Source organism: Phacochoerus africanus, chromosome 6, assembly GCF_016906955.1.
Source record: "Phacochoerus africanus isolate WHEZ1 chromosome 6, ROS_Pafr_v1, whole genome shotgun sequence".
Lineage (NCBI taxonomy): Eukaryota > Metazoa > Chordata > Mammalia > Artiodactyla > Suidae > Phacochoerus > Phacochoerus africanus.
The window spans coordinates 96839715-96860539 of record NC_062549.1 but is presented as its reverse complement, the minus strand read 5'-3'; the positions used below and the strand labels follow the sequence as shown (position 1 = coordinate 96860539).

The following is a 20825-nucleotide window of genomic DNA, read 5'->3' as shown; positions in this document are numbered from 1 at the left end:
CCAGAAGCCGCCTTTCCTGCGGGCAGGCGGGCAACCTGTGCTGTAGGCATCCCAGAGTAAGCCCGTGGTGGCCCTCCCCTCCCAGGGAAGGTAGGAGTGCACTATTTAGGGACTAAAGGATGTTTGCCAGTTGCTTTTTCTTTTTACTTTCTTTTTTTAAAAAAAGAAATCAGATTTGCAGAACTTAATCCAAAAGTTGTCTTAACGTTTTGAAAATTCCATCCTTCCTAAGAATCTTTAAACACTTGAAATGATCACCAAATGTCCCCATGGGATTTTTGACCAAAAGTAAGGTCATAGCTGAAGAAATTTTCAGTTACTCATTTGATCAGTGACAATACTCATTGATAATCTTCTCTGTGATTTGAGGAGTTTTATTTCAGTTTTTTGCATTTCTTAACATGTTGATCTATTTGAGGTCTTTTTGTGTTTATCAAACTTATTCTTAAGTTTAAAAAAGAAACTAAAAGGGTGGCTATTTTTAAGATTTTAAAGTTTGTTGACAAGTTAAAAAGTCTTTAGAGTACTTTAAACATCTTCAAAGTGCTCAAGTCGGGCCACTCCTGCTACTCAGTCTTGTAGTCTCTCTTTAGCTAGCAAAGTTGTCTTTGAACCTGGGTTTTCCACATTCTCCAAGGGTTATTTGAAATCTTTGGTTATATTTTAAAATATTTTTTGGAAGAGCTGCTAATTTTGTTTAAAAAAAATACAAAGTTGTAAAAAATATGCCTCCTTTTTAAAAAGAACCCCTCCCTCCAGGACATGCAATCCAGTGTCGCAGTGCAACAGGCTGGGCTCAGAGGGAGCATCTCTGTGCCAATGTGCTTTCTTTACAGTGGCTGTAAAAACTTTGTATTTATTATGTATAAAATGTTAAAGAATAAAAAATGGAATTAAAAAAAAAAGGAAGTAGACATATCAGGGAGGATCCAGAGTACTCCGAGATTTAGCCCCACCTTGAGACGAGAGAGGCTATGGAAGTCTGCATGGCATACTTTGACCAAATTACATCTAGCTGTGACTACTAAGTGTACTCTACAGGTCCCCACATACTGTGTACAAAACATGTACTCTAACCATATTCAGGTAATTAGTACATAGGGGCAACTGTAATGAATCATGATTCATTTACATGAATCATTTTGTGACAACACTGCTGGTAGACACCTATCCTGAAGGTGCTGTAGTGATGACTCTGTTCCTGGATGGTCACGGTCAGCAGTAATCTGGTCAAAGCTCTTCCTTCCTGAAAGGAGCAATGACAGTTCTGGGAACCTAACCGAGCCACATCCACTGGATCCTAACCCATTGAGCAGGGACAGGGATTGAACCCACATCCTAATGGATACTAGTCAGGTTCTTGACCCAGTGAGCCACAACAGGAACTCCCAGTTTTCCAAATATTCAATTACTCTCATACCACTAATGCTGGAAAGTTGTTATCAGAATCCAGGTTCTTGTTGACATAGCTGAAGAATGAACTTTGTGAACACACAGGCAGCAGGCAAGCAAGTCTTTGTTACAGGCAAGCAAATAGCTCCCAGGACAGCTGGGAGGGGGAGAAGAGCCCCCCCTCTCTATTGTCTTATAGGGGTTTTTATCCCTTAAAGATGGGGATGGTACCAACATGGGGTCCAGAAAGATGTGGTTTTCTCCCATTGGCCTTGCCCAGTTACCTATATCAGTCCTTGTCCAATAGGGGTCTTAGGGGTGGAAATGTCCCGTAAGTCTCTTGGTTTCTTTGCCCTTTTCTTCCCATAAACAGAGTCACAGGGTGTTAGAGATTAATGTCCATCTGGACATAGGTACACTCCCTATAATAAACAAGGCCTGTGGGGATGTTACTCCCTGGAGCCCTTATGCTACAAATGTTAATCAATAGCCACATCAAAGAAGGTATCAAAGCCCATGCTCTTACACAGACTACCAGAGTTATTATTCTGCCTCACCACTATCCCTATTTTACCACAACTTGATATCCCTGTACTATAATATTTTCTTAACATCTCTTTAACTTTTCTTTATAACAAAAGATATTTTTCAAAAATCACAATTACATAGTTTCTGCATTAGAGTAACTCTGTGGTATTATCACGCACAACAAACCAAAGTCTGCTACAAGAGTATTTCCTTGGCAAGTCAACTTCCTGTCCTTGAGGGGCTTCGACATGTGGATTTAATTCACTTTTGTGGGTACCCTACCTCTGTAGAGTGGAAACTTACCGTAATAGGAGAGCCTACAGATAAAAGTGACATTTGGGAACCTGGAGAAACCTTCCTTAGTGTATTTTACACCGAGCTGATTGCTTCTGCTGACTGAGGAAGAAGAAAGCCTCATCGCACCCTGATGATGGCTGATGGCAGAGACTAAAAGCAGGGAATGAACTTAACTTTCCTCTGGCCCTTGTCTCTCCTCCTTTCACCTATTCCCATCCAGCCACAGCGCCTACGGAACACACCAGGCAAGCTCCTGTCTTGGAGCATTCACCTCCTTGGATGGTCTCTTGACCTGAAACTCTTGCCACAGATATCCCAATAACTAACAGCGTCACCTCCTTCATGTCTGCTCAAACACCATTCTCTCAAAAAGGATGCATGACCCCCATCCTTACCCCTTCAATGCTCGCAATTACTTTCTCACAGCATTTGATACATTGTTTACAGAGTTGTCAGTACATAATTTAGAGAGTCATCTTGTTTTTTTATGGTTTATTTCCACCTCCCATATCCCATGTGAACTCTGCAAGGTCAGAGATCTTTGTTATTGTTCACTGGCATTTCCTAACTGCCTGACATATTGTAGCACTCAAGGATCAGGTGAATGAATGAACTGGAAGAGTTCCTTGGATCTAGAGACAGGGAGTTCTCAAAATTTTCCATTGCCACCAGCAATGAGTTGTAACTACAAGGTTAGACAGGACCTCCAGCGCTGAGCACAGATTCCAGTAGGCAGGTGCTGGAGCACGTCATCTGACACTCCCTGACTTGTCCTTTCAGATGATTTGTACTTAGCTTGAGAAATAACTGAACCTGCTCAATCTTGGGATGTTCCACCTCCCTCCCTATGAGGCTATAATCTCCCCTGTGAATATGAGCCTGAGTCCTTGGGATTCATGTCTATTTTGCAGCAATCAGATTGTGTGTTGAATCTGAGAAAAAAAAAAGAATGGTTGGTGCTTTTGTGCTTTTCCCCCCTCCGGTGGAAGGAGAAGATACAGATATTGTGTAATACGATTTTGCTTTTTTTTAAATAAAGGGTTATTTTGAAGTCTTTATTGAGAAGAAAGTTAGGCACATGACATTACAATGGAGGAGAGTGAGAACAAGACAGTCTCCATTACAGAAAGAATCCTTCCATGTTAATTTCAAGGAAGAGTGAACTAAATTTGGCCATTCTTCTCAAGCAGTACTTGCCTCACTTCCAGAGGCTATTTAGTTAAAATGAATTTCATAGCAGGTATGGAAAAGGAAAAATTCTTGGATCACAATTTCAAAAATTCAATTTGTTTCCCTTAATTCATTTTTTTCCCCACTGTGTAAGAAAAAGAGAATTTCCTTGGAATCACGGAATACAGAGGGAGGCTATTTGTAGCAAAATACAAATTTCTGGACTAATGCTAAACAGGAAAGGAGAGGAAGTAAGCCAATGTAATAATGATGATTTTAGGGGCTGAAAAAATATCTTCACAGTTTGGACAAGTACTGCCCTAGCTCATCAGGAGAACTTCGCCCACTTTTCCTGCAAAAGAGACTCTCTGTTAACAATTACCTGTTTCTTTAGATGTTGCTAAGTAACAAGAAGGCTGTTCTATTAGCAGGTGCCTTGCCTGCCACCTCCAGCAGCCTCACCTGACATGGCCTCCCTAGTTTCTTGAGGCACGGTTTTAACTGTCCAGCACCTTGCATGTTTCAACAAGCCCACCTTGCCACTGTCCACAACTATAGGATCTCCCCTTAGTGTGTCTGCTTTCCTAATAGTCTGCTCAAGTCTTCCCATCTGAAGCCTCTTTGGTATTTCCCAAAGATAGAAGAGACTTGGAAACTGGCAGGGCCAAAACACCACAAAATCAAATGGATCCTCCCTTTTGTGGCGCTCCAAAAAATTCTCCTTGAGTTTGTCATGATGAGAGATGGCATCTTCACCAATCATCATCCCTGGATACCCTTAGGATGAAACTTAACAGAAAAAGGCTCCTTTCCCGGACTTCTTACCATGCAGCATTTTGAGCTGAGAAAGTACCATCTTCAGCCACATCAAATTTTCCAGAGTCTCAGAAGGCTACTTAGATCAAGTTCAACTTTCTTACGGTGATCCATATGCCTTTATGTGCTCTGGGCATTGATTTCCATCCTCTGGATGATTGTGTTTACATGCCTGCTTTGTGAATTACAAGCCTGTTTCAAAATTGTCTTAACCTGGCTTCTCCAGAACGTTGTACATGATGCCAAAACCTCATTGGCAGAAGTCTATTTTGGAATGTGATCCCAAAGAAACAGAATGATACATAAGGAGATAAGTGAGAAGGAAGGAATTCAAGGAGTCATTATCTTTCTGTACATCACCAGGAATGACTGGTGGTCAAGCCCATGGAACATTTTGAGGATCTTTAGGAAATAATCTCAGAACTCTTTGTCCTGGAGATGAAGGTAGGAAGCATTTCTCCATGGTCTCCTGTCACTCACTTTCACCACCATCATTTGTTCAATTTGGCTCCATGTGCGTTAAATCCCCACACTTCTGGACTGAGCACACAGGAGTGCATTGTGTTCCATGGTGCTCTGAATGGTAGGATCATAGAAGCCCTGGATCAGGAAAGAAGAGGAGATTCCTACACAAAGCCCATCCAAACCTACATGAAAAGGGGCACATGATGGTGTGTGGTTGGGGTAAAGCAGAGAGAACTTGTAGAAGTGTCTAGTCCAGTTAACCAATAATATCAAGACATAAGAATATCATCAGCACCCTATCATCCTGAAAAGGGCATCAGTGCAAGAGCCAAAGGCATGTGGGGAGATGCTAGTTGCAATCAGAAGCCATATGGCTTCCCAGAAACTTCATTGGCTAATCCAGCACTGCTAATGAAGAAAATGAGTTTCACTGTATAGTAGAAAAAGACTTAACCCGCAGCTAATCATTGCACTTTTGACAAAAGTAGAAGGGTAAAGGAGAAACCCCTGCAGCTTCAAAGGGGAAGATGTTTCCAGGGGAAAGGAGGCACAAGTCAGGCTGGCACAATCATGTTAAAGCCTAGAGAATACTGAAAGACAGCCCTACTTTGCAATCAGAGATATGGGTCCAGGAAAGATGGGAGAGGCAGCAGTCCAGCCTCAGAGCTAAGGCCCAATCAGCCAGATCCATGGGTAGCATCATGGAAGACCAAGGAACAGGAAGAAGTTTGCCCTTGGTCTGAGAATCCCACCAGGTCAGCAGCAAAGTGTACTTGGAACTCCTTCCATAGGGTCCTTAGAAATGGGGTCTGGGTGAGGAGAGGCTAGTACCCAAGCCTAGAGGAGAGTTAAATTTGTTCAAGGGATTTCCCGTCATGGCTCAGCAGTAGCAAACCTGACTAGTATCCATGATGACAAGGGTTTGATCCCTGGCCTTGCTCAGTGGGTTGAGGATTCGGCATTGCTGTGAGCTATGGTGTAGGTCACAGATGCAGCTTGGATCCTGTGTTGCTATGGTTGTGGCATAGGTAGGCAGCTGTAGCTCTCATTAGACCCCTGGCCTGGGAACATCCATATGCTGCGGGTGTGGCCCTAAGAAGACAAAAGGAAATAAAATATTAAAAAAAAATTGGTTCAAGAGGCCTGGAACTCAAGCAAGGTGGTGGCAGTGGCCCCAGCCCAAACGGAAGTTACTACATAAATTGTAGCAGAGAGGGAAACAGGAAGTTGGGGATAGTAGCAGAAATGTCTTTGTCTTGCTGAACCCTTACCCCTCTTCTGAAATACCATGAAGCTTGTCACAAGGGAGCAGTGTCCTTTAAAAGAAATGTCCTGGTCGTTCTACAAGCAGCCTCTGGGGATCTCAACAAACAATATCTTTCATTCATCCATCCATTCTATAATTGTCAATCCACTGAGCAGCTATTACACACCAGGCACTTGGGGGGATAAAGTGTAGCATAATGGCTAAGGGGACCCAGTGGGACAGGTTTCTGGTGGGCAGGTCCCAGCCTCAAGTTCAGGGGCAGTGACATAGCTGTGAAGCCAACAGGTACTCCACAAACATTTAAGTAAGCAAAGTAAGAAGGACGGGACCACACAAACATGAAGCTTTGAAAAACAATTTAGATTTTTCGGAGACAACAACTTGCTACAGACTCTGTATTGGAAGTAGACCTGGATTTGTGACTTCAGTTTCATTTTGGCCTGAGCAGAATAAACTCTGGTGTCCCACATCTTTTGTCTCTGTGTTGCCCGCATAAAGACAGTATCTTCAGGACCTGCTGCCACATTAGACAGAACAAGTGAAGGGGCCAAAAGGACCAGGTTGCTCTGGGGCTGTTGAACCTGGGTGCCTTCCCTAGTGTTTTCGCTGATCAGCGTCCCCAAGTCCTGCTGCTACTAACTCTGAAGACTTTCTTGGAGTAAAGGCTTTTTAGGACCCAAAGAATCATTTTAGCCTTTCACATCCCACCCCAGGCCTGGTACACTGAATGATGGATAAATAAAATCATTGCCTTTTTTCACCTGAGGAAATTCATGCCCCATGCCCTTGGCTTCCCAGAATACCCGGAAACTAGTATGGCTCATCTTTACATCCACCTCAAATGGTAAGTCGTCCAACAAGCTTGGTCTGTGCTAAGGATTAGGATCTTCCAGGTCTTTTTTCAGTCAGCCACCCTAGAACTTCTTCCTTCTCTCTCCTTCCAGGCCACACCACCCCGACGGTAAAGACTAGATTTGGGTACAATGGGCACTCAATGTAGATAAGTCTTGGGTGACATCATTGTTAGACAGCAAGTGCCAACAAAAATGTCAAGTGGGTGGTTTCATCACCAAAGCTGAGCCAACAGGTAAATGAGGGGTAAAGGATGAATCACATCTGGCAAGCAAGGAATGAAGACACAGCAGCCCAAAAGATCCCATTCCTTGAGACAGGTCTCATCCCCTATATAAAAGCCAGTTGGCTGGAGACACCACACCAGATCAGAGTGACCCCACAGCCTGCTCTTCTCTGCATACCAGGTGAGTCACTTTCCTTACAACTTTTTATCATTCACCCAATGTATTTGACTTCTGTTAGAATCTCCTTGGTATTGGTATCTTTCCCCCCATTATTGAAGTCCCATCTTGGGAGTTAGATCCTCTAGGAATGTCTATGTTTTAAAAGCAATCATAAGAGTTCCCACTGTGGCTCAGTGAGTTACAAACCCGACTAGTACCCCTGAGGATGAGATTCAATCCCTGGCCTCACTCAGTGTGTTAAGGATCCAGCATTGCCGTGAGCTGTGGTGTAGGTCACAGACGTGGCTTGACTCTGGGCATTGCTGTAGCTGTGGCATAAGCCAACAGCTACTGCTCTGATTTGACTACAGGATGGAAACTTCCACATGCTACAAGTGTGGTCCTAAAAAAATAAATAAATAAAAGAGATAAAAAATAAAATAAAATAAAAGCAATCATAGTTCAGGCTTGCAGGGACTTAAGACTCTATCAGTTCTTCCCTGTCCATTCTTACTATGTCAGTAGGAAGGAGATGGCCTTGTGTAAGGGCCCACAGTTGGCAGGATAAGGACTAGAACTGAGGGGCCACAGCACTTTTAGTGACATTGTAATTCTTTATTCACAAATTCAATACGGAGAAATTTATTCTTTCAACAAATTGTTCTGTGAAAGTTTACTATATTTGGCATATAGCTGCTAAAAAACAGAGACAGCAGAGAATGTATTCCATGAAACTACAATTTATTCACAAAAATAAGACAAGGACACAAAGAGCTGAAATACCATGTCGAAAGTCATTGGCATGAGGCAATGTGGACAAGTTAGGCACTAAGGCAGTTTGGAGAGACAGGTGATTTCTGGTAGGCTTGCTCAAGAAAACCTCCCAAAATTACCATTTGAGGCAATCTGTGATCATGGTGGCTGGATCCTATTGGAACAAGCAGAAATAAAGAAAACATGTGAGGTGGAAGAGGGTGTGAATGAGACTGGAAGTGGGATTGCGTGGGGTTCTAAAGAGGTCAGTACTTATCATGATGATAAGCCATACTGTTTATCAGAAATGGGGGGATAAATTTATTGGGGTTTTTTCCCCCAATAATATCACATTTCCGTATACTCCAATGCTGTCATCTCACATTCCTGCCAGGAGCCTGCGATTACATTGTCTTGCTAACTGGGTTTTAAGACATACCTGTAAGAAGGGGCACCCTGGGACAAGCCTGTTCTTGCTCAAGTGGAGCAGAACAATCACATTTATTTTCCTTCTTTTCAAAGGCTCAGAAACCATCAAAGTGTTCTTTGCCATAGAGGAGAGGAAAGGAGGACATTTGCTTCTTAAGAGACTTAAAGTGGCATTGAATGTGGCTTCTTCCACAGCTAATCCCTGCTTAAATCATCCGTTCTTTCTCTAGGTCCAGCCTCCTTTGAAGCATGAGTTCCTACCAGCAGAAGCAGCCCTGCACCCCACCCCCCCAGCCTCAGCAGCAGCAGGTGAAACAGCCCTGCCAGCCTCCACCCAAGGAATCATGTGTCCCCCAAACCAAGGAGCCCTGCCACCCCAAGGTGCCCGAGCCCTGCCAGCCCAAGATGCCTGAGCCCTGCCACCCCAAGGTGCCCGAGCCCTGCCACCCCAAGGTTCCAGAGCCTTGTCCCTCACCAGTCATCCCGGCACCAGCTCAGCAGAAGACCAAGCAGAAGTAATGGGGTCCACAGCCAAGCTCTTGAGGAACCAACTACTGGATGCTGAACCCCCACTTCTCCCATTCTGATTATGAGTCCCACTTGCCTTGCAATCAGCATGCTGTCACCCTGAGTCACAGACCTTAATTTACACACTAAAAACATGCTAGAAGGCACGTTGAGACTCTAACCCTCTGAATTAGGCTGAGGGTCTGGGTACCTTAGAACTTTAGCTATCAGCTACTCAGGATGCATCTGAAGGGGGACTTGAGGTGAAAACATGTGGCTCAGCTTTGTTCTTCCCTCATTAAATGTATTTTCAATTCTACTCCTGACTGTGTGTTGTGGTCTGACTCAACTCCCTGATTCACTTCCCTCATGAAGGAGGACCTGTACATAGACAGGTTGGTGAGGAAGAGGTTCATCAGAAGTATCTGGTCCTGATAACAGGTGGGTGGGGAGTTGCCCTCGCTGGGTATTCCTGGGCTGGCAATGGGAGGTTGTACAGTGCCACCCAGAGGCTGTTGCTTTGGGAATCCAAGGCTAGAGCAGGGCTTTCCACTTGGTGAGTCATTCTAGAGTCTAATTGTTAGTGCCTGTCTGAACTGATTCACACTCTGATCCCCCACCCCCATCCCCAATCCAGCTTCCAGACTGCTGACTTATCCATCCATTTCTTTTTTTTTTTTTGTCTTTTTAGGGCTGCACCCAAGGCATATGGAGGTTCCCAGGCTAGGGGTCAAATCGGAGCTGTAGCCGCCGGCCTAGACCAGAGCCACAGCAATGCGGGATCTGAGCCACGTCTGCAACCTACACCACAGCTCATAGCAATGCCGTATCCCTAACCACTGAGAGAGGCCAGGGATTGAATCTGCATCCTCATAGATGCTAGTCGGGTTCGTTGACTGCTGAGCCATGACGGGAATGCCATCCAACCATTTCTTGTTTATTTCAAGGGATGTTGTTCCTACCTGTGTGAATCTGCTCCTTCTCTGTCATTTCCTTCTGATACCCATAATTCAGATTCTCAAACATACCCAAAGATGCACAGCCTTCACTTTTGTATCTCAATCAATCCTCTGCCATCACCGAGTGCCACTCTATGTCAGAAAGGGGATGAGGAGGATTCACAATGCTTGCCTTGGGCACATATAGTCTTTGAGGAGGATGTACTTCCCTCTCCACCCCACCCCTCGTGCAAACACACATGGAGTAACATCCAAAAGCTCATCCACTGCACCCCCAGGTTGCAAACTATTTACTTCACATGTAGTATAGCAGGAACCACAGGGGGCAAGGACTAGAAAGCCCACCCCCATCTTCCTAGAGTGTAAAAATATTTACAGTAAAATGAAACACAATAGAATTATCAATCATGCATTCATATATAATATGTTTATAGTTACATAAAAAATATGTTTCTTTTTTATATTACTTAGAGACAAAGAAAATTTTCCTTCAGCAGTATAAAAAGAAACATATTTCTCCTCAGGTTGTAAAATTAAATAATTTTTAAAAGGGTTCCCATTGTGTTTCAGCGGAAATGAACCCAACTAGTATCCATGAGGATGTGGGTTTAATCCCTGGCCTCGCTCAGTGGGTTAAAGGACCCTGCATTGCCATGAGCTGTGGCATAGATGGCAGATGCAGCCTGGATCTGGCTTTTCTCTGGCTGTGATGTAGGTTGGCGGCTATAGCTCTGATTCAACGCCTAGCCTGGGAACTTCCGTGGCACACCTGCAGCCTTAAGGAAAAAAAAAAAAAAGGTGCATTTGGTATAACTCAAGCTGCTGTGATTCTTTTTAATCATAACACTTTTATCTGATTGCATTATTCAAATTTTTGAAGGCTACTTGGAAAATATTTATATCCTAAATGCCTAATTAGTAGATAAGGTCAACCAAGTAAACAGTGCCTCCTAGAACCAAAGTTAACTAACCAAACAAACAGAAAAAAATGTGTCCTAACCATGCTGTGTTTATTACTAAGTTGCTGTTGTTTAGTCCAGCTAGAAATTATTTCTTACTCATGTCCGGGTCCAGTGCTCATTGGTAAGGTCTTTGCAGCCATGCAATTCAGGTTCCTTCCATGGTTGAGTGCCTTGTCCTCCTCTGAATATAAGAAAAATATAATAGGAGTTCCCATAATGGCTCAGTGGTTAATGAATCTGATGAACATCCATGAGGACAAAGGTTCGATCCCTGGCCTTGCTCAGTGGGTTAAGGATCCTGCGTTGCTGTGAGCTCTGGTGTAGGTTGAAGATGCAGCTCAGATCTGGCATTGCTGTGACTCTGATGTAGCCTGGTGGCTACAGCTCTGATTCTACTCCTAGCCTGAGAACCTCCATATGCCATGGATGTGGCCCTAAAAAGACAAAAAGAAAAAGAAAAATATATGAAAATAAATATCTAAATATAAGCAAAGATAAAAATGACTGAGTATGGAGAAAACAGCTCTTCTCTCTTTTTTTTTAAGTTTTATTGAGGTGTAGTTGATTTAAAATGTAGTGATAATTTCTGCTGTACAACAAAGTGATTCAGTTATCCATGTACACATGTCTATTCTTTTTCAGATTCTTTCCCCATATAAATTATCAAAGAATATTGGGTAGAATTTCCTGTTCTATACAGCAGATTCCTGTTAGCCAACCTTTCCATACACCACAGTGAGCGTATGCCAGTCCCAAACCTCCAGTCCATCCCTCCTCTCTACATGTCCCCTTCAGTAACCATAAGTTTGTTCTCAAAGTCTGTGAGTCCATTTATGTTCTGAAAATAAGTTATTTATATCCTTTTTTATGATTCCACATGCTAAGTGAGGTCCTATGATGTTTGTCTTTTTCAAGACAGCCCTGCTCTTATCCATCTGGAATTAGCTTGATTCAAAATTAATCACATGGTTTTATCTACCTTACAAAGTCAAGAAATTTAGTTTCTTGGGGTTCCCAGAAAGAAGAGGAAAGAAACACAGGTGAGCTTATCAAGCTTCTGTCACAGTCTACCGTTCTGGTCTTCAAATATCTGTTTACTCCTTTTGGCTCCTAAACAGCACCGTTCCCAAGGAAGAAACCTTGTAGTTCCATCTAACTCAAAATATAAGTCTTCCGGGTGACATGTAATTCTCTCTGTCGTCTTTCTATGGCTTTTCTTGGTTCAGCAGATTAAGAGAGGGACCATTTCTTCCTGTTACCCAGCAACCAATGACAGCACAGATTCAGGAAACTAAATAGAAACTACCATTCTAATTAGAGAAAGAGAAAATAACAGGAGACAAAATAGCAGTTATTAGACCTTAGTATTTTGAAATCCAGTTATGTAGGTATCATGAAGCCATATTCATTGTTCATCCCCTACCCAACCTCCAGAAGTGATAGAAATTCTATGTTAAGGTTTTGTTTTGTTTTCTTTGGCCATGCCCATGGCATGCTTAAGTTCCCAGGCTGAGGATCAAACCTGGGCCACAGCGGTAACCCAAGCCACAACAGTGACAATGCCAAGTCCTTAACCACTAGGCAATCAGGGGACTTCTATGTTAAGGGTTTTTTTTTTTTTTCCCTCTCCATATACATTACATAACCATCCACTCCTCCCCATATAGATTATCATAGAATAGTCGGTAGAGTTCCCCATGCTATACAGCAGGTCCCCTTTGGCCAGTCATTCCATAGACTAGAGTGTACCTATGCCAATCCCTCAGTCCATCCCTCCCAGCTACCTGTCCCCTTCGGTAACCATAAATTTGTTTTTAAATCTGTAATCCATTTCTCTTCTGTAAGTAAGTTCATTTATATCCTTTTTCTAGATTCTACATATAAGTGATACCATATGGTATTTGTCTTTCTCTGTCTGACATATTTCACTTAGTATGATAATCTCTAGGTCTATCCATGTTGCTGCAAAAGGCATTATTTCATTCTTTTTTTGTGGCCAATATTCCATTGTATAAATATACCGCATCTTCTTTATCCATTCATCTGTCAATGAACATATAAGTCATTTCCACACCTTGGCTACTGTAAATAGTGCATGTGCCTCTTTGAATTATAGGTTTTTTTCTGGATATATGCCCAGGAGTAGGATTGCTGGATCATATGATAAATCTATTTTTAGTTTTTTAAGGAACTCTTGTACTGTTCTCTGTAGTGGCTGCACCAATTTACATTCCTACCAACAGTGTAGAAGGGTTCCTTTTACTCCATACCAGCTCCGGCATTTATTGTTTGTAGGCTATTTAATGATGGCCATTCTCACTGGTGTGAGGTGATACCTTATTGTAGTTTTGTCTGCATTTCTCTAATAATTAGTGATATTGAGCATCTTTTCATGTGCCTCTTTGTTGGTCATCTGTATGTCTTCTTTCATTTTATTCCTTCTTTTGTTTTTCTAATTTCTAATTCATTTATTTCTGCTCAAGTATATATTATTTCCATTTTCACTTTGTTCTTCTTTCTTTTAGAGTCCTATATGGTATTTGATTTTAGATCTTTCATCTTTTTTACATAGATGTTTCTAGTCATAAATTTCTCTCCATGCACTGCAGTACCTGTAGCCATAAGTTTTTGTAAGTTACAATTTCATTTCATTCCTGTAAAATATATATATATATTTTAGGGCCACACCCTTGGTGTATGGAAGTTTTCAAGCTAGGAATCAAATACGAGCTACAGCTGCTGGCCCCCACCACAGCCACAGAAATGCCAGATCCAAGCTGCATCTGCAACCTACACCACAGCTTGCAGCAACACCAGATCCATAACCCACTGAGCAAGGCTAGGGATGGAACCTGCATCCGTATGGACACTAGTCAAGTTCTTAACCTGCTAAGCCACAGCAGGAACTCCTGTGCAAAAGTATTTTCTAATTTTACTTGTTATTCCTTCTCCGAGCCACTGGTTATTTAGGAATGTGTTGTCAAACTCACAGAGCTCAGAAACAGAGAGTACAATGAAAGTTACCAAGAAGGAGGGACTGGGGAAAAGGGAGAAGTTGATAAAAGGGTACAAGACTTAAGATATAATACGAGGAGTTCCTGTCGTGGTGCAGTGGTTAACGAGTCTGACTAGGAACCATGAGGTTGCAGGTTCAATCCCTGGCCTTGCTCAGTGGGTTAACGATCTGGCGTTGCCATGAGCTCTGGTGGAGTTTGCAGATGCAGCTCGGATCCCGAGTTGCTGTGGCTCTGGCGTAGGCCGGTGGCTACAGCTCCAAATAGACCCCTAGCCTGGGAACCTCCATATACTGCAGGAGCGCCCCTGAAAAGGGCAAAAAGACAAAAAAAAAAGATATAATACGAATAAGCTCTGGAGGTTTAATGTAAGCATGATGAGTCTAGTTAATAACTGTGTCTTGTGTACTTGAAGATTGCCAAGAGAGTAGAACTTAAGAATTCTCACCAAACACACAAACACACACACAAATGTTTGCTTTTGAGGTGAATAAAGTTGTAAGTACTCCAACTGTGGTAATCATTGCACAAAGTATACACATATCGAGTCATTGTAGTGTACACATTAAATACATGCAATTTGATTAATCAATTATACCTCAATAAATCTGAAGGGAAAAAGACAAAAGAGAATAACCATCACACAAAAGAGTAACACAGTTTGAAGTTGTTGGAGTTCCCCGTGGGGCTCAGTGCTTAACGAATCCGACTAGGAACCATGAGGTGGTGGGTTCGATCCCTGGCCTCACTCACTGAGTTAAGGATCCTGCGTTGCTGTGGCTGTGGTGTAGGACAGCGGCTATAGCTCCAATTAGACCCCTAGCCTGGGAACCTCCAGATGCCACAGGTGCTGCCCTAGAAAAAAAGACAAAAAAAAGATTGAAACTCTTGTATTTTTTTCCTTATCCTTAGCTCTCTTAGGCTCTGATACTGTTCTCTGAGAGAGTTTCCCTTATCCATTATCCTCTATGGTCCTGTGTCCACCTCACAGCATGTATTCCTTCTCAGTCACCTGCACTGACCACGTCTGAAAGGGGTAGCATGAAAAGTGGGGGAAGGAGGGCGGGAAAGTGGCTTCTCTTCTTGAAAATGCAGAAGTCTTTTAGTTTGGGCACATCACTGACTTAGGCATCAATTCCCTCCAAAACTTATTAGGCACTCCTCTAACCATTTCTATGTCCTGGGAACCACACTCAGTCCTTTCCTAGAAGCAGTTTTATGGCCTGATTTATTTTGCTGCTTTTCCCTCTAAACACAATAGAGCTACCGTGAGGCACTCAGGCACAGAGATGGAAAGACGACGAGTTCTGTCTCTTTTCTCTCTTGTTACAGTCAACTGAAAGCGAACTTTGAGTGCAAAACCACCTCTAACCTCATTTTGAACTCGTCTGGGCTAACAGTGGTGAGTTTTCCAATTTGACAAGGTTTTTTTAATTGTGGGAGACTTGGGGTTTGGTTATTCTTTCATCTCTGCTCTGAAAGCCAACAATTCTTTCCTGCACGTGTGTTATTGAAACACCTTGCCAACCCAACAACTAACCAACCTTTGCTCTGCCTGCCAAGCTGCCATTCTAGCAATGGCTTTGCCATTGAATTCTGTGGGTCATCGTTTATTGTTTCCAATATCAATTTCCTTGCCAGCCACCTCCAGCCTCCTGCGCCAAAGCTACATATTGAAGATTTGTTACAATAGCACCCTGCCTCAAGAAACTGATTGCTGTATCAGGTCCAATGACATGCGCTATAGGGAACACAACTCCCAAGTATCAGTGTTTGGTTTTACTCATGTCACATTCTAATGAGGGCTGAGCAGTCATCTGGAAATCTCTTGTCCTCTGTGGTTCTACCATCCTGGATTCCTTTACTTCTAGCTTTGTGAGGGAAGGATATAGCAAGAGAAATCTTCTTCATCTTAAGTATGTTGGGGTAGCGTATGATTTAACATGAAGACGTTGATGCTTTTTAACATAATGCTATAGGAGTTCCTGCTGTGGCACCGTGGGTTAAGGCTCCGTCAGTACCACAGCTGTGGCCTAGGTTGCAGCTGCAGCTCAGATTGGATCCCTGGCCCAGAAACTTCCATGTGCCATGAGTGTAGACAAACAACAGCAACAACAACACTATTTCAATACTCTGTGTGTGTGTGTGTGTGTGTGTGTGTGTGTGTGACCTGAAGTAACTATTCTGTTTTGATATCCTTGGGATGACAAGAAAAGATAGAATGAAAGAATTGCCCCTCTCTTCGGAGCTTACTTGACCGGAAGGCTAAGCACTTCGAACACAAACTGGGTAGGGATAGTAACGTTGCAAATCTAAAGAAACATTGGAATCCCCAATTCGTTCTTCAAAACAAGCAAGAAAGTAATCCCAGAGGTGAGCAAACTACAGCAGGACTCTGAATTGTGATTGGCGGGTGGGATATGTGGAGCGAGTGGTCCCCATGGAGAGGAGGCGGCACTTTGGTAAGAATCCTCTCTCTGTCCCTTTCTTCTCTCCTAGTCTTGTCTTAAGCACGGTTATAAGTTTATACGGAATGATCGACGAGGTCTCAAAAGCTCTTTGTCTGCAGTAGCGCATTAAAAATAAGCTGATGAGAAAAGAAAAAGAACAAGAGAGTACGAAAGGGTAATAGAGGGTAAGAATCTTCGTGTTTGCTGTGGGCGTCATGTCTGAGCCACTTGCCAGCTGGAGCCAACAGGGTGGTGGCGGTGGTGGTGGTGGTGGTGGTGGTGATGCTGCTGGTGCTGATGATCATGATGCTGGTGACAGTGATGGGGATGGAGACCGTGAGCATCTGCTGACTTCCCAAGTGCTACCTGCCTCTGCGTCCGGCACGGTGTCAACCGAGTTGAACACACTCACTTAATCTTTACGCCTCAGACATGTTTGCGGTGAAAAGACAATGGGCTCCACTTTTGAATAAAGGCATTGAAGTCCTGAGGAGTTAAATAAATGATTCCGCCAATCAAACGAAATTAAGGGAAATAACACGGATTCAAAATTCTATAGAAATAATCGTGGACGGGACTCAGAATTCAGATAACACTGACAGTGAGAGATGGAACCTCGGGATCCAAGAAGAACGGAAACAAACCCAGATGATGATACGCCTTTGCAACCAGCAGGCTTTAAAAGAAAGCAAACACATTGCTCATCACACAAAAGAACTGTGGTTTATTCAGGAAGGGGAGGGTAAGTAACAATTGCCCAGTGGTAGAAACCCCTGCCCAGGTGACATACACTGAAGATGGCCTGAGAATCCCCTGCTGGTGCCCAGGAGGGGAGCTTCTGCTCTTCCGTCTGAAGCCCTGAGGTGCTTCCTTAGCAGCCTCTGGAGGGAAGAGGCAGAGCAGCCTCAGGGAAGAAAGCTTTGGCCATCAGGAGCGGCTCCCAGCATGGGACAGGCTGAAGGAGGGAGAAGCTTCTTCTGCCTCCGTGACGGGCCTTGGAGAGAAGGCGAAGGTGGAGTGTGGCAGCAGGTGAGCCCATTGTGCTTATCCCTTCCTGGTCCGGATGAATGGAGACGCTCTTATTTGCTCTTGGGTGGGCACTTCTGCTGGCAGGGTTGGGGAGGTGGCACGGGAGGGCATTTCTGCTGGCACTGCTGAGGTGGGCACGGCTCAGGACACTTTGGAGGTGGGCACGGCTCAGGACACTTTGGAGGTGGGCAGGGCTCCGGGCACTTTGGAGGTGGGCAGGGCTCCGGGCACTTTGGAGGAGGGCACACTGGAGGTGGCTGGCAGGGCTGCTTGCACTGCTGCTGTTGATAAGACATGTCTCTGGAGTTTGAGAACCTGAAAGAAAGGACGACAGGGCTCACAAGAAGGAACTCCTACACAGAGAGAACAGCCAGAGCTGATGTCACGCCACGAGACAGTACGTCTCCAGTCTCCAAGCGTGTGCTTTCATCTCTGCCACCCCTTTGAACAAATTTCTGGCTTCTGGCTCCCTCGTGAGCAAATTGTGCTCTCAGCCCAGAGAAAACCGTCTCTTTTCTCATGCAGCTTTTTCAAAGGGAGTGTCTTCGTTTGAAAGACCCAAACGACGTTTTGGGGGGTAGGAAAACATCTTCAAGAAAAGCCGTCATGAGTTCTGAAATCCTGGACCAGCTCACAGGCAATTCCTATCATCATTCTCTCTCCTGAGGTCCCAACGGAATGACTTGTGTCCCGAACAAAGGGCCATCAGGGAGAAGACAAGGACCTCACACATTCTAAGACAGAAGCCTCTGCAGTCCCAGCAGAGGGACACCAAAAAGACATCGAAACGGGGAAAGCCAAAAGCAAAAAACACAAACACAAAAAGGAAGTTCCCTTCGTGGCTCGGCGGTAACGAACCCGACTAGGATCCATGAGGATGTGAGTTCGATCCCTGGCTTTGCTGAGTGGGTTGAGGATCCGGCACTGCTGTGGCTCTGGTGTAGTCCGGCAGCTGGAGCTCCGATTCAGCCCCTAGCCTGGGAACCTCCATGTGCCTCGGGTGCAGCCCTAAAAAGAACAAAGAACAAGGAAAAGCACTTTGTGCTTTACCTCCACTTCATGGCAAAGCTTTTTCAGTTAGGTTCTTTTTAAATGAGGCTGCCAAACTATGCGTGAGAAACCTCGTAAACACGGCATTCCCTTTGCCCAGATTCCAAGTTTCCAAAAGCTGAGTCGTATTAAACCCATGATCGTAACCTTGCACCCACCGCTTGTGGTGTCTCCAGAATAAATTCCACCTGCGGGAGCCCAAGAACACAGTCGAAATCAAGACTCAGACTCACCGGGTTCTCCGAAGTGGATCGGGATGCGAGCACCAGGAGGATGACCACCGTGCAGCCGAGGGCCTCTTTATTGGGGCTTGCTGCCCCGCCCAGGGGGAAGTGGAGCTGCCTAAAACTGGTCTGGTCCAATCATTTCCCAACCAAAATGCAAATCCATCCACACCTGGCTTGACAGGGACTCTGACAACAGGAACTGTGCTGCCTCAGGATCGGCTCACTGGCGTAAGCTCTCATGACTCACAGAGTCCCGGCCTTAGCTCTCAGTTTCCGTGCTTTATGGCTGAGGGAGAAGCGAGGTGGGTGATCAAGGTCTCCCTTTTCTGATTGGGGAAGATGACCCGTTTCTGTCTTTCCCCTTTCCTGAATCATAAAGCTGCTTGCCCTCTTCCACACATTGGGTTGAAAAGAGCCTGCTCACACCTTTCTCTATACCTCAAGTCCTGTTCCTAATGCCTTTCCCCTTGATCCATCGAGAGCCTTGCTAACCTAAGTAGCCATTCTTCTTCTGTTCCTTCATTTATTTATTTATTTATTTTTGTCTTTTGTCTTTTTAGAGCCTCAGTCATGGCGCATGGAGGTTCCCAGGCTAGGGGTCTCATCGGAGCTGTTGCTGCCGGCCTACGCCACAGCCACAGCAACGCCAGATCCGAGTGGCATCTGTGACCTACACCACAGCTCCTGGCAACGCCAGATCCTTAACCCACTGAGTAAGGCCAGGGATTGAACCTGCAACCTCATAGCTCCTAGTCGGATTCATTTCCACTGCGCCAAGACGGGAACTCCCATTCTTCTTCTAAAACGGACTGAGGGAAGCTTGCAAATCATCTCGCCAGCCTTCCCTTCGTGACTCTCACACCCGTTCAGCGCAGTGGTGACCTCTAGGGTCCTCCACTCACTGCTTTGCTCCTTCAAGTAAAGGACATCCAGCAGGTTCCTCTGGCCTTTATAAATCGGTTTCCCCTGGGGATGGGGACACGAGGCATTTACCAGGACCATAGCATCACCTAGTGTAATTCAGATGTTCTGGCAGCTCAGACCCTAGGCCTACCACAGGCAGCAAGCTTTTTGCTCATGACGCCCCAACGGGACCGAATGTCTCTCCACGGACCTCTTTCTCTTTCTTCAACTTTGGAAGCACTCTCAGGAGCTTGTTCCAATTTTCTGGCTTCTTACCCCTTTGAAATGATTGGAAAACCCAATGTAATAAGCAGTGCCATTCAAAAACTAATTTCCTATGTATTTAATATGTATTGATTATTGAAACCCATTTGTTCCACACAGAATCTAAAGGTAAATTCGAGACAAAGTTGAACTCACTTTACTAGTAATTGCGTCATTGAAGTTAATTGCCAGGTACATACAACTTCTTAATCATGAACAATAATTTTATTGTTAGTAAGATCTTTCCATATTGATCCCAGTGGAATGGAAGTCACATACACCGCTTCCTGCTCCACGTCTGCCACACAATTTGTCAGAGTGCTGGAAGGAAGCGTTGATGGCGAACTTGTGGGTCAGCGTGACAGGCCACAGGGTACCCAGATAGTTGGTCAAACATTCTCCTGGATGCTTCTCTGAGGGTGTTTTGCGATGAGATTCACACTGGGGTCAGTGCTCTGAGGGTGTCCTCTACAAGGTCGGTAGGCCTCATGCAATCTCCAGAAAGCTTGAATAGAAGAGCAAAAGGCGGACCCTCTCCAAGCAAGAGATAACTGCCCTGCCTAATGGCTTCCAGCAGGGTTTGGGCTCCACCGGTGTGGGCCCTGCCAGCCTTCAAGGTATCTCTTTCTCTGTCTCAGTCTCTGTCTGTGTGTGTCTCTCTCTAAAGATATATATATATATATATAACTGGAATCGTTCCTCTGCCATTTCATGTACATAATGGATTGCCTATGGCCAATTAAATTAAAAATTCAGAAAGGTAGCATACAATGAATGTAAAGTAAAAAGCATGAATACTACATGGTACATGCGGTACGTGATTGGGACAAATGTAATGGGTCTTAGGGGAATAACCCAAGTTTGAGAAACAATGCCATAGTATGTTCTCCAATCCTGGCAAAGGATTTCATTTCTGCCTTTTCAGAGATTTAGCTCTCAAGAATTCTACAGCTGCCCATTCAGTGCTGGCCCGGAACGATCCTCTTTTCTGTACTGTGCCCTTGGGCACTGAAATCTTATTCACGGGCCGTGGCTGATGAGGGGTGAGGGGTCCTGTGTGGTTTGGGAATCAAGCTACACGCCTGGCTTTATGTCCCTGTGCAAC

The 20825-nt window shown here is 44.4% G+C and overlaps 2 protein-coding genes across 3 annotated transcripts; one reads left to right on the top strand and one right to left on the bottom strand.

Moving 5' to 3' along the window:
* The first annotated feature begins 7120 nt into the window (after positions 1-7120).
* On the top strand, positions 7121-9181 carry SPRR1B (small proline rich protein 1B). The gene is made up of 2 exons (XM_047784593.1): positions 7121-7194; positions 8586-9181. The coding sequence occupies exon 2, from the start codon at positions 8605-8607 to the stop codon at positions 8872-8874; it is 270 nt and encodes an 89-aa protein (XP_047640549.1). The 5' UTR covers positions 7121-7194; positions 8586-8604; the 3' UTR covers positions 8875-9181.
* Positions 9182-16948: 7767 nt separating this feature from the next.
* LOC125128906 (small proline-rich protein 2D) lies at positions 16949-18639 on the bottom strand. 2 transcript variants are annotated; one of them, XM_047783052.1, is made up of 2 exons: positions 18560-18639; positions 16949-17591 (listed from the first exon to the last, which is right to left on the bottom strand). In XM_047783052.1, the coding sequence occupies exon 2, from the start codon at positions 17570-17572 to the stop codon at positions 17327-17329; it is 246 nt and encodes an 81-aa protein (XP_047639008.1). In that variant the 5' UTR covers positions 17573-17591; positions 18560-18639; the 3' UTR covers positions 16949-17326. The 2 variants fall into 2 exon arrangements, with proteins under 2 accessions (XP_047639008.1, XP_047639009.1); XM_047783053.1 differs by lacking the exon at positions 18560-18639 and adding an exon at positions 18485-18535.
* Between the last annotated feature and the right edge of the window lie 2186 nt (positions 18640-20825).